Raw genomic sequence first — 27,725 nt, forward strand, 5'->3', positions numbered from 1 at the left:
TATGCCTGGCCCTTCCCCAGCTGTTCTGGCCATTTGAGGAGTAAGCGGATGGCAGTTCTCTTTCTCTCAAATAAATAAATAAAATTTGAAATCTACAGAGATAGTCTGTTTAAAGGGGCTAGGGTTTTGGTAACAGAAATAAGCTTGGAAGAAAAGATGTGTCCTCTAAAACCGCCTATACACTGAATACATTCACCCATTCTGATGAAAAAAAAGTGACAAGAATCTGGACTTTACAATCATCCAAAGCTGATCCAAGGGCAGAGAGAACCCAACAGAGCACTTGAAGAGCACCTTAAGGACCTAATTAATACCCAGTGTTGTCAAAGTATTTCCCTCTTTAGAGGGAAAACAAAAATGTATTCAAGTAATGCAGCACAGATTGGTTCCTTTTCCACACTTTCTGCCCAACCCATAATAAAGGGTTAAAAAATAAAATAGGTTTCCATTAGTTCAGGACCTTATTTATTGAAAATACAACAAAAAATAAGGGGCTAGGTAGGGGCACTGCATCTCAGCTGGTAAAGCCACTGCCTGCAGCACCAGCATCCCATAAGGACACTGGTTCAAGCCACTGACGTTCCACTTCCCATCCAGTTCCCTGCTAACGCAGCTGAAAAAGCAGCAAAGTGGCCCAAGTGCCTAGGGCATTGAATCCACTAAAGAGACCCAGAGGAAGCTCATGTTTTCTGGCTTTAAATCAGCTCAGCTCCAGCCACTGCAGCCACTTGGAGAGTGAACTAGGGGATGAAAGATCTCTCTCTCTCTCTCCCTATCTACAGAATTCTGACTTTCCAATAAAATGAATCTAAAAATAAGTAAGAGGCTAATGTTTGACATACAGGTTAGGATGCCAATTCCAGCTTCTTGCTAACATACCTTGAGATGCTCAACATCTTGGATCAAGGGTCAACATTGTGGCAGAGCCACTGCCTGCAATACCAGCATTCCATGTGACCCTGGCATCGTGGCCATTTGGAAGTAAACCAGTGGATGTAGTGGATGGAAGATCTCTGGCCATTTTACCCTAACTCTACCTTTCACATAGTTGGAGCAGGCATTTGAAGAGTGAACCAGCAGATGAAGTATATCTCTTTGAGCCCAGCGTGTTGGCTCAGTGGCTAAATCCTTGCCTTGCAAGTGCCAGGATCCCATACAGGTGTCAGTTCTTGTCCTGGTTGCTCCACTTCCAATCTAGCTTCCTGCTGGTGACCTGGGAAAGCAATAGCTCAAAACTCAACATTTTGACACTGCACACTCGCATGAGGAACCCAGAAGAAGCCCCTGCCTTCAGATCAGCTCAGCTCCGGCCATTGCAGCCACATGGGGAGTGAACCAGCAGATGAACAATCGTTTTCTCTGTTTCTCCTTCTCTCCATAAATCTGCCTTTCCAATAAAAATACATAAATCTATGGGCCCAACATGATAAGCTCAGTGGCTAAATCCTTGCCTTGTATGTGCCGCAATCCCATGAGTGCCCATTTGTGTCCCAGTCGCTCCACTTCCCATCCAGCTCCCTGCTTGTGGCCTGGGAAAGCAGTCGAGGATGGCCCAAAGCCTTGAAATCCTGCAACTGCATTAAAGACCCAGAAGAAGCTCCTGACTCCTGGCTTCGGATCAGCTAAATCCAGCCAATGTGACCATTTGGAGAGTGACCCAGCAGATGGAAGATCTTTCTTTCCGTAAATCTGCATTTCCAATTAAAAAAAAAAGCTTTTAAAAATAACTGTTTATTGCTATGACAACTGCGAATCTAAAAAAGCTATAAGCAGTGGGGTGGGGGGAGAGGGGAATTTTCAGATTTCTGGCTATTCCTGTATTTTTCTCCTGTCTACTTCAATAAAAATAAATATATTGGATAACAAAGGAAAAAGTTTAGCTCTTAAAACATATTATTAGGTACAACACACCTAAAAAAAAAGTTTCATTACTTTTTAGGCAGAAAAAAATTCTTACGTACATCTAAAACTAAACTTGGAAGAGATTTTAAATTTCATAAAGCCAAATCATTTGTATGTTCTAATAGCTTTGTTGTTATAAAAGAAGTAGAAAGAAATAAGAAGGAACAAGAAAAATTTCTAAGGATTATTACTATAGACTTCAGTGACAACTTAACACATTTTGATCTATTTAAATCTATTAAAGAAAAGCTTTGCAAAAGCAAAGAACCTGAAACTTCTGGCCTGAGCTTGAACTGTTAAAATCCATACGCTTTTCTGTGAAATGAAAATATCTCTCTCTCTCTCACACACACACACACACACACACACACACATTTAGATCCCTTGAGGTTATTGTTGAAGTTTCAAGAAAGGAGAAAGATTCAAAATTCTAGGAATATTTCTCATACAACAGATTTACATAAATGTTGAAGCAATTTTTAAAAAGTGGCTAGATTTAATGTACATCACTTCAACTTAGAACCTTAACATTTTATTTGGGAAATAAATTTTTTATTACGTTATGCAATTTTAGAAATTAAATATTTATTAGCTAAATCTGACTAAATAGATGCCTTACCTAAAACCTTATGCAGGGGTTGGCATTTAGCCTGCAGTGTTGGCATCTGTTATTGGTGTCCTGGCTGCCCCACATCCAGTCCTGCTAACACCCTCGGGAAAACAGCAAAGGATGGGCCAAGCGCTTGGACCCCTGCATCCACATGTGAAACTGCACCCATACGGCTTCTAGCTTGGGTCCTACTCAGTCCCAAAGATATAGACATTTGGGGAGCAAACTAACAAACTGAGGGCCCTTCTCTCTCTTTCTGTCTATAACTGCCTTTCAAATAAGCTTAAAAATAAATAAGCAAGGGCCCGGCGGCGTGGCCTAGTGGCTAAAGTCCTCGCCTTCAACACACCGGGATCCCATATGGGCGCCGGTTCTAATCCCGGCAGCTCCACTTCCTATCCAGCTCCCTGCTTGTGGCCTGGGAAAGCAGTTGAGGATGGCCCAATGCATTGGGACACTGCACCCGCTTGGGAGACCCGAAAGAGGTTCCTGGATCCTAGCTTCAGATCGGCGCAGCATCGGCCCGTTGCAGCTCACTTGGGGAGTGAAACATCGGATGGAAGATCTTCCTTTCTGTCTCTCCTCCTCTCTGTATATCCGGCTTTCCAATAATAATAAAATATTTAAAAAATAAATAAATAAATAAATAAGTAAATAAGCAAGACTTTAAAACCTTAGGCAAAAGTACAATATGTAATAGGAACTCAAAGCAAAGTCCACAGTATTCTGAATTAACTGTTTATCAAACACACATCCAAAACAGAAAAACAGGAGAACATCTTTACAAAATGCTGTAATTTTAGATATAACTAAATGCTGACGTTTCTGAAAGACATAAACAAAGAACACAGAAATTAAAACCAATGCATGTACAGGACTGCATGTATTTCCTAACTCTGCCAAGGTCCTTTGACAAAGTAATTCAGCTACTGGTTGCGAAACCGACATCAGAATACCTGGATTCAATTCCCACCCCTAGTTCCAGTTTCCTGCTAATGCACATTCTGAAACGCAGAGAGTGATGGTTCAAGTGGTTGGGTCTCAACCACTCACCTTGACTTCAGCTGAATTCCACTTTCTGGCCATAGTGAGCACAGCAGTGGATGGGAGCCCTCTCCCTGTTTTTTGCCTCCAATCAGCGTAACACCCCAGGCAACAGCAAATTCACCCAAAAACCCACATTCCAACTTTCTTTTCTTTTTAAGTCTTAGTTATTTATTTACTTATTTGAAATGCTGATATCTCCCATCATTTGTTTCAATCCCCAAATGACCCTAAAAGCCAGGACCGGGCCAGATCATAGCCAGGAAATAGGAACCCCATCCTGGTCTCCCATAGGGCAGCAGGAGATTAAGTACTGACTCATCACATACTGTCTTTAAAGGCACATTAATGAGAAATCAGATCAAAAGCAGAGCAGCCAGGACTGGCATCACTGCTCTGATACAGGATGTCAGTATTACAAGCAGAGGCATAACCTACTGCGGCAAACACTACTGTGTCAACCATGATGCCACGTCCAACCACCTTGCCTGCCAAAATCCTAGTTTCTAGATATCATTCTCCAATAAAAGAAACCAGAGTTCTTCAGAGACAAGGTTGGAGCAGGAAAAAATGTAAGGGCCTAAATGACTCTTTTTGTATCATTGCTTTTTAAGCATTCACATTATTCTATTATTCTCCTTTAAAAAAGAGAAAGATGTCAATAAGACATAGTAGCTAACTTGGAAGACTTCCAAAAGTGGGAAAATTTGAGCTGTAAAGCAAATACTGATAATACCAGATCGCAGCCCAAATAATAGAATAATCTCAGTAAGTCCAAGTGGAACTATATAAGTAACTGAATAAATAACCTGACATGAGGAAAAAACACAAACTTTCTTACAGAATCATTTCAAATAATAAATATAGAAGGAATAAGGGAAGTAGCAAACTGCTGCAGGCAAGGTTCATCAAGGAATGCTAAAATTGTCAACAAAACTTTAAGAAAGTATCTGAATAGTCTCAATATCTCATTTCCTCATAGACAGTTCTTTAATTACTGTGGTAGTTTCTAACCAGTGTCACAAACTCTTTGACCTACTTCTTCTAGGTGGTGGATCGTAATCCCTCTCCCTTTGGGTGTGGACTGGACTTAGTAACTCACTTTCAAAAGGACACAGTAAGGGAAAAGGAAAACCACCTTAATCAAGAAAACAAGGAAAACATCACAAGAAACAAACTGTTGAAGTCATTTATTCTTCAATATGACACAATGAAATGGCACTTCACTGCCATAGTATTCTCAGATGTCTGCTGCATGTTTCCTAAAACACATTACAAAGCTACAGAAACAAAACAGACTACTATAGCCAAATGGATACATGGAATAGAACACAAATCCTACGGAAAAAATTCTTGTATATATGGTCCAAAGATCTTTGAAAAGGATACTAAGACAATACAATGGGAAAAGGACATTTTCTTCAACAAACAACACTGAAAAAGCTAAATATTCATGTGCAAAATTAGACCCTTACCTCGCGCTACATACAAAAATTAACTGAAAATAGACTAAAGACATACAGAAACACTAGAAAACAAGGGGAAAAACTTCTTTTGAAAGTATTTTCTTTTTATTAACTTTTTTTCATTTTATTTAAAAGGCATAAATACACACACACACAAATACAATCTTGTAGCTATTGGTTCATTTTACTAATGTTCAAAACAGCAGGGTTGGGGCAGACCAAAGTTAGAAACTTGGCATTCACTTTGGACCTCTCCCATGGGTTGCAGGAGCCAAGTAATTGAGCAGTTATCTGCTGCCACCCAGGGCGCATGGTAGCAGGAAGCCACACACTTGCCCCAGGGGAAAACCTTCTTGACACCAGATTTGACAATGATCCACCCGATATAAAAGTACAGGTAATGTGGGCCCGGCGCCGTGGCCTAGTGGCTAAAGTCCTCACCTTGAACGCCCCGGGATCTCATATGGGAGCCGGTTTTAATCCCGGCAGCTCCACTTCCCATCCAGCTCCCTGCTTGTGGCCTGGGAAAGCAGTTAAGGACGGCCCAAATCCTTGGGACCCTGCACCCGGTGGGAGACCCGGAAGAGGTTCCTGGTTCCCAGCTTCGGATCGGCGCAGCACTGGCCGTTGTGGCTCACTTGGGGAGTGAATCATCGGAGGAAGATCTTCCTCTCTGTCTCTCCTCCTCTGTATATCTGACTTTGTAATAAAAATAAATAAATCTTTAAAAAAATAAAGTACAGGTAATGAAGGTAAAAATAGAGAAATGGGGATTATACTAAAAACTTTTGAACATCAAAGGAAACATTCAAAGTGAAAAGGCAACCTATGAAGTGGGAGAAAATAATTACAAATGACACATAAATGGTTAGTACCCACAATGTACATTAAGAAAAATAGGCTCCACAATTCAACAACAAAAAATAAGTATTCCAACTAAAAACTAAATAAAAACCTGAAAAGACATTTCTCTAAAGGAGATACACAAAGGGTATACAAAAATACACTGAACATCACTAACTGCAAACACAAATCAGAGCCACAGTACAGTATCATCTTAAGGATATCAGTTAAGGACATTAAGGAAATACAGCTTAAGGATAGTTACTATCAAAGAGAAGGTAACAAGTGTGGTGAGAAAACTGAGACACTGGAGGAAGCCTGTGATTGCTGGTAAGAATGTAAAGCAGGGTAGACAGAGGCAAGCACTGGCCACAGCAATTAAGACGCTGCCTGAGATGGCCATGCCCCGTGGGGAAATTCTGGGGTTTTGAGTCTTAGTTCTGTGTCTAATTACAGTTTCCTATTAATGTGCACGCTGGGAGGTGGCAGATGATGGATGCTAAGGGCCCCGCTATCCACATGTGAGACTGAGACATGTGGACTGAGTTCCCAGGTCCTGGCTGCATTTAGCCCTAGTCTTAGCTCCTGTAGATATTTGTCTCGCCCCACCCCTCCCCTTTCAAACACAATAAAAACAATTCTAAAATGTTTTGGATGGGGTAGACATTGCAGAAAACAATGGGATTCCATTTTTAAAAAAAGCCAGATATACAATTACCATGTGATCCAGCAATCTCACTTGTGATTCTATATCCAAAAGGACTGAAAGCCTGGAGCTGGCTCTGTAGCTCAGCAAGTTAAGTTAAGCTACCACCTGCAGTGCCAGCATCACACATGGCACCAGTTCAAATCCTGGCTGCTTCCAACCCAGCTCCCTGCTAATGCTGAAAGCACTCAAACATTGTCCAAGTCCTTGGACTCGTGCCACTCATATGGGAGTGTTTCTTGGCTTCCTCCCAGCCCAACCCCAATTGTTGTAGCTATTTGGAGACTGAACAAGTAGAACGAAGGTCAGTTTCCTTCTAGTTCTGTCATTCAAATAAATAAATAAATCTTTTTTAAAAAATCAAAAACCTGACCTTACAGAAACACTTGCAAATTCATGTTCACTGAAACATTATTCACAATAGATAAGAATAGAAGCAAATACCCATAAAAATGCGTACAAAAAATGTGATATACACACCATAGACTATTACTTAGCCCTAAAAAAGAAAATCTATCAGACTACAACATGGAAAAACTTTCAGAACATTACGGTAAGTGAAATATGCTAGTCACAAAAGGACAAACAATATAAGATTCCATCTGCACTATCTAGAGTAGCTACACTCATGAAAACAACAGGTTATCAGGGGTTAGAGGAAAGGAGAATTGAGGAATCATCCAAAGAGTATAGTTTCAAATGTGCAAGACAGAAAAGTTCCAGAGACCTGCAACAGTGTGATATAGTTAATACTACTGACCTGTGGGCTGCTGGTCCCCCTATGATGCCAGCATCCCACATGGGCGCCAGTTCATGTTCCAGCTGCTCTACTTCTCATGTAGCTCTCTGCTTACGGCGTGGGAAAGCACTGGAGGATAGGCCAGGTCCTTGGGATCCTGTACCCAGCATGGGATATCTATCTGCACAAAGCTCCTGACTTCCAGGTTTGGATCAGCTCAGCTCTGGTCATTGCAGCCAGGTAAGACAGTGGACCCGCTGATGCAAGTCCTTCTCTTTCTACCTCTCCTTCTGCTCCCTGTAAAATCTGCCTTTCAAATAAAAATAAATTAATCTTAAAAAAAAAAAAAAACACTGATTTGTACATTTAAAACTGATTAGAAGGACACATCTTATATTACATTTTATATTTTGTTTTCTACCATGATTTAAAAATCAGCATGAGAAAACAGGAGACAAATTCAAATTGACATATATTATAAAATAACTGATCAATATTTTGTAAAAATAAAAAAAATTTTCATAATCTTTGAAAAGCACAAAAAAATGCAACATTAAACCCTTGAAAAGGAAAAGGGGGGAAAAAGACAGAAATAAACCAGCAAAACACTAAGAATTTGTTACAGAATGAAGGAGATTTAGAACTTTTGCAGACAAAAGGACTAAATGCAACACAACATTCTGCATTAGAAAAGGAAAGACATTAGCAGGATAACTGCTGAAATCTATTACAAAAAAAGTTGTTAAAACAGTGAAAAAAAACAGATTTAAGTTAATGGATGAAACTGAAATTACGTGGTGATACAACAAGATTAGACATCTTAAAAAGAAACTATGAAAATTAAGACTTAAAAGCCAATTAATATGAGCCATTTTTAAAACATTGCTGAATAACAGCAGAGCAAATCTGTTGTCTGAAAGATCCTTTAAAACACAGCAAAAAGAGAAGGCAAATAATTCCCAAATCACACATTCCAATGAAAGAGCAGGCACTCTGGAATGCCAGTTGACAAACAGTAAGATTCACATTCATTCAAAGTGGTAATGAGGAATTTTGTTTCCCCTTCTGCTATGAGAACTGTCCTGCAATAAACAACTAGGAAACCAGACAACACCAAGACAAGGTCAGTCTTCAGGCAGGCAGGCACCATAAGACTGTTCTTACTGAGAGGATCAAATGAATAAGCTTTTCAAGGACTGCCCCACCTTACTGTGGGAAGGTGATTTCAGAACCACAGTGCAAGGAAAAGAAGCCAATGGAAGCCCTCCACCACGACAGATGGGGGAGACAGAGATGAGAATGAGGGGCAGGGTACTGAAAAGACAAGAGCTAAACAGAGAGCTCAGAAGAGCTTTAGCGGGTTCCCTCAACAACAGAGCTGAGCAGTAATTTTGCACATGAGTAAATTCAACCTGCACAGGCCAGCAAAAGAACCATTCAGTTAGTAGTGGGTTGAACAATCCTCAGGATTCACACTCAGCTTGGATTAGTTGAAACTCTTACAGTTACAATGGAGAGATCCGGTAATATGAGAATTTGGGGAACAGCCCTCAAAATAGCCACAACTTAATACTAAGGCTATACCATACCAACACAGCACCATACCAAAAATCCTCATGAACTTACCATAGTAAACATGATAGGAAGGCTCAAAACAATAAAACAATACACAATGAACTAAATGCCAAAATCCAAAGCCCTTTGAAGGAATTCAACCAAATTCAGTAATACAGATAGTATTAAATCCACAGTATCCAATACAAGTTGCAAGCCATACAAAACAAAGCAGGAAAATAAATACCAAAATGAAGATAAGAGTCAGTAAACACAAACAAACCCAGTCATAACAGACCAGACAGGATTAGAAAAACTCCATCCCAGCTGCTCCACTTCCCATCCAGTTCCCTGCTTGTGGCCTGGGAAAGCTTTGGAGGGGAGCCCAAAGCGTTGGGATCATACACTTACACGGGAGATCTGGAAGAAGCTACTGGTTCCCAGCTATGCATAGAACTAGCTCTGGTTCTTGCAGCCATTTCAGTGAACCAGCTGATGGAAGATGTCTCTCTCTCTTTCTCTCTGAAACTCTGACTTTTAAATAAAATGAACTTTTAATAAGTGAATAAATAATTGCAATGAATTTGAAGTTACTGGGTTGTTAAACTTACCTAGCAGATAAGATGATGAGAAATACCCATATCTTACTAACAGTGCCTATATTCAGTGCCCACTTCCAGTTCCTGACTCCAGCATCCTGCTAAGGCACATCCTGGGAGACAGCAATGATGGCTCAGCTCAACTGATTGGGCTCCTGGCACCATAAGGGAGACATGGACTCAGTTCCAGGTAACAACTCTGCTTCCTCCATCCTCCATCCCACACCCACCTCCATGACTTCACTCTCCCCTACTCCCCAATGGCGCAGGGGCCACTACAGACATTTGCGGAGTACATCACTGAATGGGAGCGTTCTCTTTCCCACTGTTTCTCTTTCTGTCTTCATCTCTGTCTCTTGAATTAAATAAATGAAACAGAATGAGACATTAACTATTAGATGTTTCTCAGGGAGTGTGCAGCTGGCAAAGCTATTAAGGCACCACTTAGGGATGTCAAGTCCTGCCTTCAATTCTGGCTTCCTTCTAAGGTGTATTCTAGGAGCCAGCAAATAATAACAAGTACTTGGGTATCTATTCCCCATGTGGAAACCAAACTGACTGCAGGTCAAGCTCCTGGCTTTAGCTTAGTCCAGTGGTGGACTAAGGGAGGAAACCACCATAGGGAAGCTCTCTGTCTCTTCCTCACTCTCCCCTGTCCCTCTTTTTTGAAAAAATATTTTAATATTTTTCTTGAGAGGCAGAGACATAAAGACCCCCTTTCAAATAAACTTATAAACTAAAGGAAAATAATGTTCTTTTTTTAAAAAGAATAAAATTTTTCCATAGGGTATGGAAAATATATATAGAGAGTAAAATAAAAGACAAAAAATATCCAGGGGTGAGGGGTGGGAATCTTTACTTGAGAAGCAAAGAGACAAAGACAACAAAAGAGATCCTCCATCCACCAGCTCACTCCCTACCTGCCCACAGCAGTCAGGTCTAGGCTAGGCCAAAGCCAAGAGCCCAGAGGTTTGTTTTTTTTTTTTAATATATTTTTATTTTGAATTTTGATTGTGTGGTACAGTTTCGTATAGGCTGGGATTCACCCCCAAACCCTGACTCCCGACTGATTTTCCCCATTTTACTACAATGGTGTAGTCTTTCATAAGGAATCATAATTCTATCAGTCTCTTATTTAAGTGTACCCCAACATTGTTGGTGAAGACAATGTCAGACAGTCCAGCATCCAATTGTCTACACATGTCCAACAGTTTCACTGGGAATTCATCTTTCGTCTGGAAGCAGGGATGCATGTTCCATTATTCCCCCATACCTGGAAATGGCAGACCCCAGGACTCCATCACCATACATTTCCATAATTGAGAAGCCATGAAACAAGGTCAACAACTGGTATGAGAATAGCCACAACAACAACATTAATAACATCAACAACAAATTACAACACCATGAAAAAACATGCCACTGAGTAACCAACACATGAGTGACAAAAAGGAAACACGAAAGCCTCTTGGGAAAAATAATGCCACCTTATAATCCATGTGCTAGTGATGAACTCGACAAGAGAAAAGAAATTATTTGGAATAAACAAAACCAAAATAAAAAACATCAAAACACATGGGATACAGCCAAAAAAACAACCAACTAACCAAAAACAGTATGGATCGGGTTACTGAAGTTATACTTTCCATGCTGGTTTCCTTATATTAGAGAGAACATATGGTATTTGTCCTTTTGTGACTGACTCATTTCACTGAGGAACCACCTAGTTGTAAATAGTATAATTCATTCTTCTTAATAGGTAAACAATATTCCAAGGAGTAGATGTACCACAGTTTCTTTGGAAGCACATCTGGATTGTTTCCATGTCTTTGCTATTGTAGATTGTGCTGCTATAAATGTAGGATTACAGATTCCCCTTCTCACATGCAGATTTCACTTCTACTGGGTATATTCCTAGGAGCGGGATAGCTGGGTCATATGGCAGGTTTATTTGCAATTCTCTAAGCACTCTCCATACTGATTTCCACAGTGGTTGTACCAGCCTACACTCTCACCAGCAGTGAAGGAAGGTACCTTTCTCCCCACATCCACACCAGCAGGTGGTGTTAGTTGAGTTCTGAATGTAGGCCAATCTCACTGGAGTTAGGTGGTTCCTCAACGTGGTTTTTATTTGTATCTCTCTGATGGCTAGGGAGTCTGAGCATTTTTTCATGTCTGTTAGCCATTTGAATTTCTTCTTTCGAAAAAAAGTCTGTTCATTTCCTTTGCCCATTTTGTTACAGGGTTTGTTTTTGTGTTTGTATTTTGCTGTCCCTGGGTTTCTGAAGTTCTTTGTAAATCCTGGATATTAGTCCCCTGTCACTTGTGTAGTGTGCAAAAATGTTCTCCCATTCTGTTGGTTGCTTCTTCACTTTGTTCATTGTTTCCTTTGCTGTGCAGAAGCTTTTTAGCTTGATGCAGTCCCATTTGTTCATTTTGGCTTTGATTGTTTTGCTTTCGGCGTCTTTTTCTAAGAAGTCTTTCCCTGTTTCTACACCTTAGAGTGTGCTTCCTATGTTTTCCTTTAATAGTTTGATGGTTTCTGGGTGTAGATTTAGGTCTTTGATCCATTCAGAGCTAATTTTCGTATAATGTGACAGGTGTGGGTCTTGCTTCTTAATTCTGCAAGCTGCTATCCAGTTGTCCCAACAGCATTTGTTGAACAGACCAGGATTTTTGCCTGGATTATTTTTAGTTTTCTTGTCAAAGATAAGTTGACTATATATGTGTGGAAGAGCCCAGAATTTAATCCAGGTCTCCCACATGGGTGGCAGGGACTTAAGTACTTGAGCCACTACTTGCTGTCTCCTATGGTATGCATTAGCAGGAAGTTGGAATCAGAAGCCACCAGGATGGGACTCAAACCTAGACCCTCTGAAATATCACAGGTGGTTTCTAGATGTATCTTCAGAGCTGCACCAAATGCCTGTCCTCAAAGACTGCTACTTAAAAAAATAATATTTGAAATAAAATGAACATGAAAATACACTGCATATGATTAACAGCATTGTGGGCACTGCAGAAAGCAAAGATTTTGAAGACCAAACAATAAAGTATTCAAACAAAGCACAGAATGGGAAAAAAAGGCTGGAAAAAAGAAACAGAACCCCAGTAAGATTCTATGCAGAGGCTAACATACATGCAATAGAAGTCCCACAAAGGAAGCAGGGTAGGGCAGACAGGCAGTCTTTAGAAAAATACTACCCAAATATTTTATCAAATTAAGAAAAACCACAAACTCACAAACTTAAAGTTTCAACAAATCCCAAGAAAAAGCAGCAGAAGGAAAGGAAACCACACCAAAGCACATGAAATTAAATTGCTAAAACTAACACTAAAGAGTAAACTTAAATGACAGTCAATGAAGAATCATTATTTAGCAGAATCAAAGTTTGAGAATTGCAACAAACTTCTCATAAGAAAGCTAGAAGGAAATGAAAAATAGTTTCTAAGTCCTGAAGGTTTTTATTACCCTGGTTTCTACTCAGTGAAAATCTTTGAAAATGATGTAATAAATAAATGCAATGATCAACATCATTAGTCCTCAAGGACAATGCAAATCAAAGCCATAATACAATATCATCTCATGTGTTGGCTATAATCAAACAATTAATAATAAATGGTGGCAAGACCCTAGAGAAAGTAGAACACATTTACAATTCCAGTTAGAATGTAAAACAATGCATTTTGGAAAACAGATTGACAATTCCAGAGTCACCTTTTGACCCAGCAATACCACTCCTCAGTATACAGCTAAGAGAAATGAAACTTATACATATGCAACAATTTTTATACTGTATGACTGGGAAAAGACAAAGTACAAATAAGTCTGAAATTTGCTCTGGTGCCAGAAAGAAAATAGAAAAAAAAAAGGGAAGGGGGCAGGTACAGAAGGGACATAGTAAAAGGAGTATGAACAAACATGAAGGTTTCTAATGCCAAGCCTAGGCAATTTAAGCATATAAATAAATTACAACAGCATTTGGATAGCAATTAGGAAAATATAAGAATCTATACTGATAAATTATAATTGAATACATGAATAAATAGGGATGGGATCCTATACAAGATAATTTCCATTATTTCTTCTATAACTGCATATTCTTAAATCACCATTTGGTAAACACACACACACACACACACACACACACACAAAAGGTTTCCAGTAAGAATCATCAACACATGCCAAAAACTAGGAGGCCAAAGTATGTAACAAGGTTTATATACAACTTCAAAGAATCTCCCAGAAGATAATAATTACAATGGGAAAATCCTTTCCATGAAGAACGCCTCTTCAGACAAGCAATCCAAGTCAACATCACCAATAATGAACCACATCAACCTTAGGAGCTTCCTGAAATGTTTCTGAGCCCAAACATGTAGAACCTGAAATAAATCACTAGGATTAACAGTCAAACTCCAAAGGAGGGGTCTATAAAATAAGTGACCAGTGTCAAGGACAGGAAGAACAAAGAGCAACCAAATAGCTGTTGCAGATTAGAAGAAACTAAGAAGACAAAAACTAACTAAATGAAACAGAGACTCTTGGACTGGATCCTGGTCCTAGAAAAAGAGACAACTGGTAAATCAATGTGTACATCCTGATTTCAATTAACTGTTTTTTGGTTACAGAAGATGCTACATTTTAGGAATATAAACACAAGTCACTTACACATGTTAAATGTATGTATATAATCTAAAAGGCACAGTTAGAGAAACATAAGGAAAGAGGGAGAGGGAGGGAAAGCAGGAAATGGAACAGGAGAAGGAGGTCATCTGTAAGCTGGTTCACTCCCCAGAAGGCAGCAACAGGTCAGGTCTGGACTGACTGAAGCCAGAAACTAGGAGCAGGAGAGGAGAAATACCTGCCAGTCTCCATGTCTGTGTGCCTGAGCCCCTGAGCCCTCAGGGGCCCATCTCGGCCAGAACAACCCTGCTCCTGTCTCTCCTGGGCATTAGCGGTGCAGCTCTTCCTCTGCTTCTAGCATCCCAATAAGCTTTGGCATTGCTTTCCAAGAACTCTACGTGATAAGACGGATAAAGGAAGACCCACAAAAAGGAATGCTTATAACCACTTATTGCTACAAGTTACAAAACTAATTTTTAATTAGAGCAGTGAACTGTACTGTTTGTAATTTGAATAAAATAGGGAAAAGCACTTGAAAGCATAGGCAATACATCTATCCTGAAGAATAAAAAGTCAGGTTATTTTCACATACATTGATTTTATTATCTCTATGGCTAAAAAGTTTACATAGAAAACAATAAAGAGGGATCATTTAAAATTAGTTCCTTTAAAAATCAAGTTGTACTGACTATAGTAACCCTGTGTAATAAGAGCAGCACATTAGTAGCTACAAACTATGTCTTCTTCACTAGGGCAATAAAGCTGGCAATATACATAATGATCAACATAATGATCATACCTTGCTTTCAAGTTTATTGACAGCACCCTAAAGTACTTTGCTTAATTATTTGTTTTGCTTATATTCCCACTCCCTATTTAGTCTTACTTTGCAAGCAGACTATATCACAGCAGGAAACTCCTTCAAAATGCAAACCTCTCCAGCTCTAGGAAAGATTGAAATTAGGACAGCCACACTTGTTCATTTACTACACTACAAGAATTTTAAGAACTGCCTTACTTGGTCATACTACACTCCATTCACCGCGCCCGGCAGGAGGTACAAAGAAACCTGGAAAGCATGATCATCCCACTTGTCACCCATTTAAAAGTCCCAAGCAAAGCCCCAAACACCCTCAGTCCCCCTTACAAATCTACAGTGGGTCTGTTAGTATGTATCAGTACTTTTGAGACTTTTGTTCAATTTTAAGGTTAATGAAAAGTATAAAATGGGGCCCAACACAGTAACCTAGAGGCTGAATCCTTGCCTTGCAAGCACCAGGATCCCATATGATACAGGTTCGTGTCCTGTACCACTTCCCATCCGGCTCTCTGGTTGTGGCCTTGAAAAGCAGCAGAGGATGGCCTAAGGCCTTGGGATTCTGCACCCATGGGAGACCTGTGAGAAGTTGCTGGCTACTGGCTTCGAATCGGCCCAGCTCTGGCCGTTATGGCCACTTGGGGAGTGAGCCATCAGACAGAGGATCTTTGTCTCTCCTTCTCTCTGTATATCTGATTTCCAATGGAAAAAAAAATCTTAAAAAAAAAGCATAAAGCAGAAGGGCAAAGTCATTAACATTTCAGTTGCATGCATAAAGATTTGTTTGACAAAGCCTATCTATGTTTTCTATCACTGTCTGATTGGCAATTACTTTATTCACTTCCATTTTTAAACCATTACAAAACTCAGCTTTTTTGCTCTCATAGTTTTTAGACAATTTGTAAAAGAAACCCTTTTACAATATTAAATATACCAATATCAAATTCAAAATTGTCACCTCCTTCTCCAGTAAAAATTCACCCCTCTGATCCCTGATCTCCCTGGAAAGATCAAATGTATCAATGAGGAAGTGTTCTACTGTGGGGCCTCTGAGAAACAGCCCAGGTAGGCCACACACAGAGCCACTCTGCACAGCACCGACCTCAAATACTCCAGTTCCGGTTAAAAGCAATACTGTATGCAGGTCTACCAACACTGTGTCAAGACAATATAGTCCATCAGATTCAACCTGATATTATGCATACATATGTATATACATGATTGGAAAGGCAGATTAACAGAGAGTAGAGACAGAAAGATCTTCTCTTCAATGGTTCACTTCTCAAATGGCCACAACAGCTAGAACTGAGCCAATCCAAAGCCAGGAACCAGGGGCTTTTTCCAGGTCTTCCATGTAGGTACAAAGACCCAAGACCTTGGGCCATCCTCTATTGCCTCCCCAGGCCACAAATAGGGAGCTGAGTGGGAAATGGAACAGCTGGGAAATGTACCTATGTCCATATGGGATCCCAGCACTTGCAGGGCGATGATTAGCCAACTGAGCCATCACACCAGGCCCAATCTGATATTATACTAATTGCCACCAATTTATCCTGAGTATAGCGAAAACAACAGAAGTAACTAGAGCTTCAATACAGTATCTGTACAGAAAATAAAACACATCCAGAACCCAGCTTTGCAACATTAACAATGTAGCTTCCAGTTTCATTTCTTCAACTTCAATTTTAATTAACTGAGTTTCCATTTCTGCAATAGGACTCAAAATATTTACAAAACAGGGTTGGCTCTGTGACATGCAAACTAAGCCTCTACCTATTGTGCTGACATCAAATACGGGCACCAGTTTGAGTCCTGGCTGCTCCATTTCCAATCCTTGGGTCCCTGCGGGGCCCAGAAGAACCTCCTGTCTCCTGACTTCAGACCAGCTCAACTACAGCTGTTACAGCCATTTGGAAGTGAATCATCAAATTGAAGATCCCTCTCCATCTCCCCTCTGTAAGTCTACGTCTCATATAAAAACAAATAATCCTGAAAAGAAAATTTACAAAGTAAAAATCAGAAGTTTCAACATTTACCTACCCAACATTCGGCAACCCAACAATGCCAATTTTCAGTGAGGTTCCAAATCTTCCAATGATTGGGGGTGGTTTAATGCCATCACCTCCTTTTTTAGGGGGCATCTGAAATGTCAAAATAAACATGAATAAAAACCCTTTGGATCTCCATAGACTGAAAGCATGTGCCAGCATATAAACCACTGGATAACAGCTGAGAATAAAGCATACTATATATGGGTGCATATCAATGCAATGCAATCTTTAACGAAAGATCTGACCCTGATGACTGTAAAAACAATCACTCCTGAGAAGTCCTAAACAGATTCAGCTTAAACTGTCCCCAGGAATCAAAGATAAATGGTTACTTGCAATATTGAACCAGAAAGCTCACAAAACAAGTTTACTTCTTAACATGATACGAAAAAAAAAATCTGACAACAAACTACACAAATGAAGGCCCAAGAAAACTCATTCTAGACTTCGAGCCACCAAGTGATCTCTCATTAAACCATTCCTCTACAACCTGGAACCCACTCATTCTCGGTTTCTCATTTTTTTCAGAAAGAGGCACACACAGTAGGTATGGAGTTCATTTAGCCATGTCTGTCCCACCTCTGGCACTGTGCAGATAAGGCTCACACACCTCAAGAGCAACCTCCCCAACTGCAAATAACCAGTTTGGCACTCTGGTTAGTTCTCATCCTTTTTATTTACAAGTTCAAACTTTTCTGTGTCCCCTACCAGCTCTGAGAGCTCTGCGCTCCCCACCCCGTGCAGATTTAATCCAGTAAACTGAGCGCAGGAGCAGGGCTGTTAACATCACTTCTCAGAAGCTGGGAATGGACACTATCCCTGTCTTCTGGTTGTGAGCTGTACCTCCGGGGGCAACGCCGCGGTCCTGCCTAACTCCTCAGGCTGAATGCAAGCCTCCGATCCCGGATCCCAAGGCCAGAGATCTCCCTTCCCTGGATCTTGACACCTGCTCCTGGCCAAACCCCAGGCCTCTAGAAAACAGCTGCATAAGCAAATCCTGTCCAGTCCTCCAGGCTACCGAGCGCTAGCCGGCTGCCCAATTAAACAGGGCCCGCACCTCCTCATCGCTCTCCTCTGACTGGACCACTGGCCATCCCGGATTCCAGCTGTCCCCAGGGCGCGCCAGGAGTGAGACGCGGGCCGCACTCCGGGCGCGCGGCCTAGTCCGAGAGCGCCTCATTCATCTACACACTCCACGCCGTCCGCTGCCCAGCCTCATCCCGTCCCCTCCTCCATTCCCCTTCGGCCCCGAGGGGCCTGGCGCCCGCCTCCAGGGACCAGGTCCCGCCGCCGAAGATCAGACGGAGAGCGCAGCCGCGGGCTCCCTGAGGGACTCACCGTGCTCAAAGTGGACGTTGACACGGGGTCCCAGAGGCAGCGGGAGTCGACGAATCCTGCCGGTCGCCGGAGGAGGGAGGAGAGACGCAGGCCCGGCCCCTCTGCCGAGCAGCACGCACGACGGCGGCGGAACGGGCGGGCCGGGAGCGGGTCGGCACCTGCGCAGGCCGCGCGCCCCGCTCGGGCCCGCCCATTGGCCCGGCCGGCCGGGGAGGCGGGAGCAAGTGTGCGGGGCGCCCGGCTCTGGGGCGGGCGTGTCTTCCGCCCGGCCGGGTACACGTGGGGCTTGTCGGCCGCCGGCCTGCGCCTGGCTGTGTCCGCCAAGGGGGCTTCCCCGTCCGCAGCCCCACATACATTTGGCTCGCCGGGCCTCGTGGCGTGCAGAGAGAGAGCGCGCCAGAGCGCGGGGTCGCCTGAGGTGAGGCGAGCAGCTGCACCAGCCCCCGGCGGAGCCGCTCGGCAGCCCAAGCCCGGCTGCTCCCGGACGGCGGCCCCTACAACTTTTCTTCAGTCAGTCCACACGGTGAGGCGCGGTCAAAAAAAGAAAAAAACTTTGTCACAGGGAAAAGACGGGCTTCCCTAGAAGCTTGTTAGACTTAAGATTCCTTCCTCCCGGTAGCGTTTTGGCTCAGGCCCCGGATGACAAGATGACGCTTTACAGAGTCTGTGTCCCTGGCTCTCTTCTGCTCCTGGGTGTTTTCTAGCAGGGGCTTTGGAAAGTTGGGAAATATCGTTTCCCACCTGCATACCAGAACTTGTGTGACCCGAGAACATTCGTGAATTTGTCCCTGATTAAAATAGGGCTGTCGCAGTTGGACTTCTGAGGTGGTTGTGGGCTTCCCGGCCAGCCTGCTTCACAGTGGCTCTTACGAATGTTAGTTTCTCACCCACCTACAGACTAGGCTCCTGGGGGAAATCTCTCATTTACTCTCAAGTACTCGTATTGTTTACAAGGAGCGTGTAAAGCCGCCCTGAACATTGTCATAATAGAAACTTCCTTCAAAAAACTTAGATTGCTAAATAAAAAGAAAGGGTGTGAATTGCTTCCTGTCTGCACCTTGCAGATCAGAGAGCAGTAATTTGGAGTGGAGTCCCCATTGCTATAAAGAGGCTAGAAACAGAATTCTAACCCCAGTCTGACTGAAAAATATCTCTTCCTTTTCAGCTTTTGAATAGGGACTCCCAGCTGAGCCACTTGTGCATTATGGGTTTTCCTTAGTCTTAAAGTGATCTGCTGCGGTAAGTCAAAGCGCTTTTCTGTAATTTTGAAAATTCTCAAGGACACAGGCAACTGGATTTGGCTTTGATCTCATTTTTCCTAAATATTCAGAAATACACACTACTTAGGCTCCCTCGATGTTGTGCCTTTGTCACCAAAACCATGAATTTACAAAACATTTGCCAAGGTGTCTCTTAGCTACAAAAAAAAAAAGAGAGACAGCAGACACCAGTACAGCTCTCCTGATAGCTAACAAAGTATTTCCTAATTGTTAATAGTTACAGTCTGTCATTGGGTTCTCACTGCTGCTTGAGGAGTGGAACAGTTACTGAAGAAGCTCAAGAACCCTTCAGCTCTGCGCAGCATCTAGCCACTCCAATATTAGCTGAAAACATTGCCTAGTCGGAGAGTAGTAGTAGAGTCAGCTTCAGTTTCTCTGTCTTTTGGCCAAAGCTGGCAGTTGCTTCAATCTCAGATCTACCCCTTCCCTTAAAATCATACTACCAACTCCTTGCATCAGTCACCCCTTTGTTTGCAACTATGTTTTTGGTACTTTGACTATCTTTGAAGCAGTTAGACAAAACAAGTCAAGCTCTGAGCTAGGCAGTTTTAGGAGTGACCAATAACTACTTCTAATGATTTCCCAGTAACAGAACTCCAGATCCAACTTACAGAAAAATTTGATTTGCCCAGTGTAGGTAAGGTTCTACCAAGGATCCAATCAGCCATAACCAGATGGGTAGGGTTCCTATAATGAAAGCATCCCTATGTGTATCCTCCCTGCTTAGGAAGCAGGCAGTTCTCTGAGAAGATCCTAGTGGTACCTAGTATTCTGTGTGATAAAGGAAAACTAAGTGAAGCCAAAAGAATGTTACAGCTAACACTTAGGGAGTCAGCATTGTAGTATAGCTGCCATTGGGCATCAGTTCATGTCCTGCCTGATCCAGTTCCAATCCAACTCCCTGCTAATAGCCTAAGAAAACAGCGAATGATGGCCCTAGGTGTATGGGCACCTACCACTTACATGGAAGACTCAGAAGCAGCTCCTGGCTCCTGGCTTTGGCTTGGTGCAGTTCTAGCCTACAGCTCCAGCCATTGTAGTCTGGAGGGTGAACCAGCTAATGAAACATCTATCACTGCCTATCCCTCTCTGTAACTCTGACTTTTAAATAAATAATTTTTAAAAAGTAATTTATTGGAAAGGAAGATTTGCAAAAAGAGTGAGAAACAGAAAGATCGTCCATCCACTGGTTCCCTCCCCAGATGGCTGCAATGGCCAAGAGCTTCTTCTAAGTCTCCCATGTGGGTGCAGGGTTCTAAGGCTGTAAGCCATCCTCTACTGCTTTCCCAGGCCAGAAACAGGGAGCTTGATGGGAAGTGGAGCAAGAGGGACATGAATCATATGGGATTCCACTGTATGCAAGGCAAGGATTTAGCAGTTGAGCCCAATAAACAAATCTTTAAAAAGGAAACACTTGGCTGGTGGTGTGGCACGGTGTATTTAAGCGACACCTTCGTTGCTGGCATTTCCATATGGGTCGCAGTTGGGGTCCAGCTCTCTGCTGATATACCTAGGAAGACAGTAAAAGTGGCCCAGTGCTTGGGCTGCTGCCACCAAGTGTAAGGTTCCTCCCTGGCTTTGATTTGGCCCAGCCCTGGCAATTGCAGCCATTTGGGTAACAAACCAGTAGATAGATGATCTATCTTTCGCTTTCAAACTCTGCCCTTCAAATAAACCAATGTTTTTAAAAATCAAGAAAGTTAACACTTATACCTAATAAAGTGACTCTAAATGTAGGCAGGCTTATCCTTGAGCTTTTTTTTTTTTAAAGATTTATTCATTTTTATTACAGCCAGATATACAGAGAGGAGGAGAGACAGAGAGGAAGATCTTCCGTCCAATGATTCACTCCCCAAGTGAGCCGCAACGGGCCGATGCACGCCGATCCGATGCCGGGAACCCGGAACCTCTCCGGGCCTCCCACGCGGGTTAAGGTTCCCAAGGCATTGGGCCGTCCTCGACTGCTTTCCCAGGCCACAAGCAGGGAGCTGGATGGGAAGTGGAGCTGCCGGGATTAGAACTGGTGCCCATATGGGATCCCGGTGTGTTCAAGGCGAGGACTTTAGCCACTAGGCCACGCCGCCGGGCCCTGTCCTTGAGCTTTTTACACAAGGGGAAATTGTCTAGTACCTGTTGGACTTGATGATTAAGTGGAAGCATGGAGAAAAGAATCAGAAGTGGTCTAGAGTGGAAATTGAGCGAAAGATTTTTACCAAAGGAGATGAAAATAGACCACTGAGTTAGGTCTACTTAGGGTTACTACTGAAGAAAGTTCAGTGGGGTGAAAAGAAATAGAACCCATGTTTTCACTCTTTGCTGTCATTAACCTCTCTGGATTTTTCTTTTCCTGTCTAGGCTGTAGCCAATAGCTGTGGAGCAAGCAAATTGTGCCAGGGTCACAAAGAATCCAGAGAGTTGTTTAGGGTCAGTCATTTACCCCTTTGTACAGAGTAGCTCAGTTGAAACTTACAGTTTGCTGGTCCTGTAAGGAAAGCTGGTGAAAGGCGGCAGCAGTGACGCAGAGAGAGAAGAGGGAAAGTAGGAGCAAGCAGCATGTGGATCAGGTGCTTCTGAGGGCAAAGACCCTGAAAGGGAAATTGTTGAGTTCTGTTAAACCCAGGGAAAAGGAACAGCTTTAAAACAAAAGTTCCCTATGTTGATTTATTAGATAGCTTCTCTCTCTCTCTCTCCACAGTAGGCTTTAGATCATGTCCAATTTCAAGAAAATAGTACCATATATTTACAATATGTTGTTCACATTTTTGTTTTCACTCATATAAACTATGTTCTTGATCACCCAGGAGTTGCTATAGGTTTTGGAACAACCGAGAGCAAGCTAGATTCTGTGTTCCAAGCAGTGCCTAATCCTCATCGATGGTCCTGTTCCGTTAGCAGCAGTACACAGACCCTCTGATTCCTTAACAAGCAAGCACGTTTCCCATTTTTCATCCTTCTACTTGACTGACATGTTTGCATTTTTTAAATTTGTAAGTTACCAGTAAAGAAAAATATGTTTAGTATACTGCTTCTGCTGTAGAATGGCTTATGGTCTGAAAGAATACAGATTAGAAACTGCTGAAATTTTATAATCTGTCATAATTTGTGGATTGAAAACTAGGAATTATTCTTTTCAAAAAAGATTTATTTATTTGGAAGGCAAACTTAGAGAGAGGGAGAGATGAGAGTGAGAAAGAAATCTTCCATCCTCTGGTTAATTCCCCAAATGGCCATAATGGCCAGGGCTATATAAGGCTGACGTAGAGCCTGAAACTCTGCGTCTCTCACATGAACATCAGGGTCCCACACACTTGAATCGTCCTCTGCTACTTTCCCAGGCACATGAGCAAGAAGCTGCATGGGAAATGAAGCATCTGGGACTTGAACTGACACCTCAATGGGATGTTGGCGTCACAGGCAATAAGAGCTGTAACACAAGTCCCAGAAATTCTTTTTTTAAAGAATTATATACTGTTTTCCCAAAGGCAGTATCATAAGGTAGGTGGTTGTCCAGAAAAGTGAATATATTGTCTGTGGACTAGCTAGTTAATTCTTGTTTCTGTCTCTTGAAAATGAATCACGCCAGGCCCGGCGGCATGGCCTAGTGGCTAAAGTCCTCGCCTTGAACGCCCCGGGATCCCATTTGGGCACCGGTTCTAATCCCAGCAGCTCCACTTCCCATCCAGTTCCCTGCTTGTGGCCTGGGAAAGCAGTCGAGGACGGCCAAAAGCTTTGGGACCATGTACCCGCATGGGAGACCTGGAAGAGGTTCCTGGTTCCTGGCTTCGGATCGGCACAGCACCAGCCGTTGCGGCTCACTTGGGGAGTGAATCATTGGACGGAAGATCTTCCTCTCTGTCTCTCCTCCTCTATGTATATCTGACTTTGTAATTAAAAAAAAATAAAAATAATAATAAAAAAAAAAGAAAATGAATCACCTCTCAGAAGCCCTACAGCAGACTCTGTTTCCATTTCATGGGGCAAAGTTGGATCTCATGCCTGTACCTGACCCAAACACTGACAGGGAAAATGGGATGACCCTTGCACCACTGAGTCCATCCTTCACCTGAAGGAGACATCAGCTCCCTCTGAGATGTGTGGCTGCTTGAGTATAGATAGAAAACCTGAGCAAACGTAGGGTCGCCTAAGGAAAAGATACCAGTGTTGTCTACTGCAATACCAGAACCATTTCTTACAGCAGCATCTTAAGTAGAGAACAATAATTCAGAAAGATGTCTGTGGCATTGGTGCTTATGTAATACGATGTGTAACGGTTGTAAGATAGTGGTAGACCTAGTTCACTAAGAAAATACTGAAGAAAATCATTTTTTAGAAACACTAAATGCTGTTTCTAAAGTAAGAGCATATGGAAATAATATTTTTATTGAACCTCTACAAGACACTGAAAATTCCCATCATGCAAAGGGAAAGTTGGTTACCAAAATGTGTCACAAGGATCCCACCAGTTCTAGTGGAGACTGGGGACTCTTGCCTATGTGCCTAGGTGACCAAACTCATGCCTTTCCATGTAACATCAGTTCAGGATAATACTTTATTGCAGTTTTGAGTCTATGTTGCTCATTTCAAGGAATATCTGTGCCAGTCAGATAAAGTAACAAACAACTGCAAAACTTGAAGGGTTTAACAGAAAAAGTACTTTTCTTAGTCCTAAAGATCTGCCAGCTGCCTACAACTTGGTGCAGCACTTTCAGGCTTCTTCAGTCTGAAGAATCTTCCATATTCAAGAGTTTCCATCCAAAGTGATATGTCAGTGACCAAAATAAGACACATGGTCATATCTAATTCCAAGGGCCCAGGGAATTCTTTTACCCAGAACTTGCAAAGAATTAGATACTGATAGTTAAGATGCCTAATAAAATATTCATACATAAATAGATTCTGTAAAGGACATTCTTTCTAAATCAGATTGTTCTTGTCAAAATTTGAAATATGGTTGTCTTCCTTTATCTGCTGGGGATACATTCCAAGATCTCAATGGATGTCTGAATCCATGCAGAGTTCCGAACTCTTACTGAAGGAACTTCAAAAAGTTTATGGAATATGGAATTGAAACTTTATTTGGTGCAGGGTATTTTGAAATTCACACATATTTTGTAATACTGTGTATTTCCATGAACATTTTTGGTGCTCTATTGATGAAGTTTACTTTGTAAATTAGACACAGAGGGTAGCAATAACAGCAAAACTGAAATAGTTTGCAGTATGCTATGATAAAAGTTACTTGAATATGACCTCATAATACTCATACATGAATTTTTAAAAAATGTTTTTTACACTAAAATACTTACCTTTTAAATCCTTTTTTGTAAACCTTTGCAGTACCCTCACATCTTTACATGAATTGTTTATTTCTGAGATTTTCATTTCATGTTTCTTGGATTACAATTGGTAACTGAAGCCATAAAGAGCAAAACCTTGGGTGTCGGGGACTCTTGTACTGCAGTGAAGGTTGTCCTTCTTACCAAGATGATTCCTAGACCTTATAATTAATGTTACTGTGATGCTTCCTACCCATCCCAAGGCCCATTCATGCCAATTAATCCAAAGAACTCATTCCTGTCACTCAGCGCAGGGGGTGGATCAAGCATTCCTATTTATGGCACAGCACACCCTCCTTCAGGCATGACAGATTGTACTAGAACTGAGTAGAAACCTAATAGACACCCCAAAATGCTTTTACTCTCTAGAAGCTAGGATTATAACAATGGCGATAAATATTAATGATTGCTTAAGGAGAACATAAAATCAGAACTATATCAAATGCTTTCCTGACAGGTAAAGAGAAGACTCTTCTAAAAAAGAGAATAATTAAATACATATAGAGGAAGAAGTGTAGAAAATCAGCCATATAAGAGAATGCACAGGTTTAAAGTTTTTATGCCCCATAAGAAACTCATCTTTTAATTCCATTTTCCACAAACTTTTTGAAGTACACTCATATGTGGCCCTGGGAAAATTGAGAGAGGAGAGAATCACAGGTTCTGAGTTTTAATCCCTATAAACAGTAGTTCTGACCTTTCTAGTCTTTTCTGGCTTTGGATTCCTATTTTCTGCCAAGAAGTTTTTTCCTACTTCAGTTGGTTTGCAATGGTTACTATTATAGCCAAATAATGGTCGCCTTGGCTAAAGCAAATGTACTTACACTCCCCTGAAAGTCTTCTTTTCTTAAATATGTTTATATATAGGTTATTTATTTTAAAAAAACAGAGGTATAGAAAGAGATCATCCATTCACCAATTCACTCTCCAAATGCCCACAATAGACAGAATAAGCCAGACTGATGCCAGGAGTCTAGAACGTAATCTGGGTCTCCTCCATGGATGGCAGGGATCTTAGTAGTTAAGCCGTCACCTCCTGCCTCTTGGAGTGCATAATAGGAGGAATCTGCAATCAGAAGTGTAATCCAGGTACCCCAACAGAATGCAGGCTTGCAAGAGGCATCCTAACCGCTATACTAAACTCTTAATCTACACTGGAAATGTTTTGGTCCATAGTTTATCTTACGTATAGTATAAATTATAAGTTATTTTCTAGAATGTGTTCCATGAAACCAAGATCCTCCAAGCCGTTCTAAAGAATAAGAGATGAAGGATCAGGTAAATTTGGAAAGAAATTCTGCAGTAAAAAGACCTGTTAGTTTCCCTTCCAGCATTATCAAATGTGTATGTACTTTTTGATATATGCACATTAAAATCTCTTGTAACATATGATTTGTGGAGTTATAGCTCTTTGAGAGTTGCTATTACAAAAAAAAAAAAAAAAGACATGTGCCAAAGATTTTCCTTAACTCATTGATTAATCAGAGATCTAGGAAAATGTTAGAACCACTTCAAAAAGGATTTTTTTATTTTTAATTGACACATAATAATTGTACATATTTATTTGGTACTTTGTGATAATTTGGTACATATGTATAATGATCAAATCAAGGTAATTAGCATTTCCCATCTTCTCAAACACTTATCATTTGCTGTTGGGAGCCTTTGACTTAGGAAGATTGCTTTTAGTTAGTTACAGTAAAAAAAAGTCTTAAAAAATGCTCTCTTCCCATGCCTTTTAAACAAACAAATGGAAAAATGATATTGTAAAAAGAAAAAAAATCAGTGTCAGTCCTACAGAAAGCTTGGTTCCCACCAGATGTCTCACTTTCAAGATGAAATTTAGAACTAAGAGTCTTGTGCTTCAGTATCTTTTCTGGTGGAGTAAAAGGTCTGCTAAAATGGGATGAAAGTTCCAACTGTTCTTGGATTATTCTTGCAAATTGTTTAGAGATCTTCCTCTACAAGCTGTCTAGGAACTCCTTTGACAGTGTGAGGGAGATGCCCTGGATTGGGGAGCTCCTTTTTATATTCTGTGCCATATAGAAATAACCAGGACTGAAAAGACTAATCAACTGACACCCTGGCCTGCTGAGGTACTAGATAAAAACTCAGTTTGCTGTTCCTTTTAAAGAGCTAGATTACACAAAAATGCAAAAGAATTAAGAGTTGAAAAGCACCTAGTTTGCCACTGTAGAGCTTAGGAGGCCTGCCAGAAGCTGGGGTCCAGAAAGGCGAAGTCCTGGTTTAAGTCCTGCCACCACTTCCGATCCCAGCTTCCTGCCATTACACACCAGGAGAGGCACCAGGTGATGGCCCAAGTGTTTGGGTCACTGCCATCCCTTCGGGTGACCCCAAGTTGAGTTTCCAGGCTTCAGCCTAGCCTAACCCCAGCTATTAGGAACATTAAGAGAATGAACCAGCAGATGAAAGCTCTCTGTCTTTCTGTCAAATAAAATGAAAATAGGTTAATTTTTTTCAAAAATGAAACTAGTCTGTCAGTAAACAATGCAATATTTTTTTTAAGATGCACATGCTTCCAGAAGGTAGGACAATGCCATTTTTGCTGGCTGTCATCATGATCTTCCAAGCCAAAGGGAGCACATACTTCTTAAAACTGAGGCAGTTTATCTCTGACATAAAATAAATCCTGTTGGGTAAGAGATGTGTGCATCTAGCCAAAGCGAGTGACAATACAGTGACTCCTAGGGGCAAAACTGGAGTGATCTGGGGAAAAGCAACACGTCCACATGGAGACAAAATGGCATGATTCCCCACAGAGCACGTAGCTCCTTCCTGCTGAGGCCATGGGA

The 27,725-nt window shown here is 41.6% G+C and overlaps 1 protein-coding gene across 1 annotated transcript in view; it reads right to left on the reverse strand.

Annotated features, from left to right (window-relative positions):
- OLA1 (Obg like ATPase 1) overlaps positions 1–18,455 on the reverse strand; it is a 164,188-nt gene extending 145,733 nt beyond the window's left edge. Inside the window, exons 1-2 of the mRNA XM_004577049.3 lie at positions 18,297–18,455; positions 16,948–17,048 (exon numbers count right to left, since the gene is read on the reverse strand). Of these exons, the coding sequence (XP_004577106.1) occupies positions 16,948–17,048 (101 nt within the window). The 5' untranslated portion in view covers positions 18,297–18,455. The remainder of the gene's footprint in view (positions 1–16,947; positions 17,049–18,296) is intronic.
- Between the last annotated feature and the right edge of the window lie 9,270 nt (positions 18,456–27,725).

This window comes from Ochotona princeps, chromosome 5 (genome assembly GCF_030435755.1).
Source record: "Ochotona princeps isolate mOchPri1 chromosome 5, mOchPri1.hap1, whole genome shotgun sequence".
NCBI classification, from domain to species: Eukaryota; Metazoa; Chordata; class Mammalia; order Lagomorpha; family Ochotonidae; genus Ochotona; species Ochotona princeps.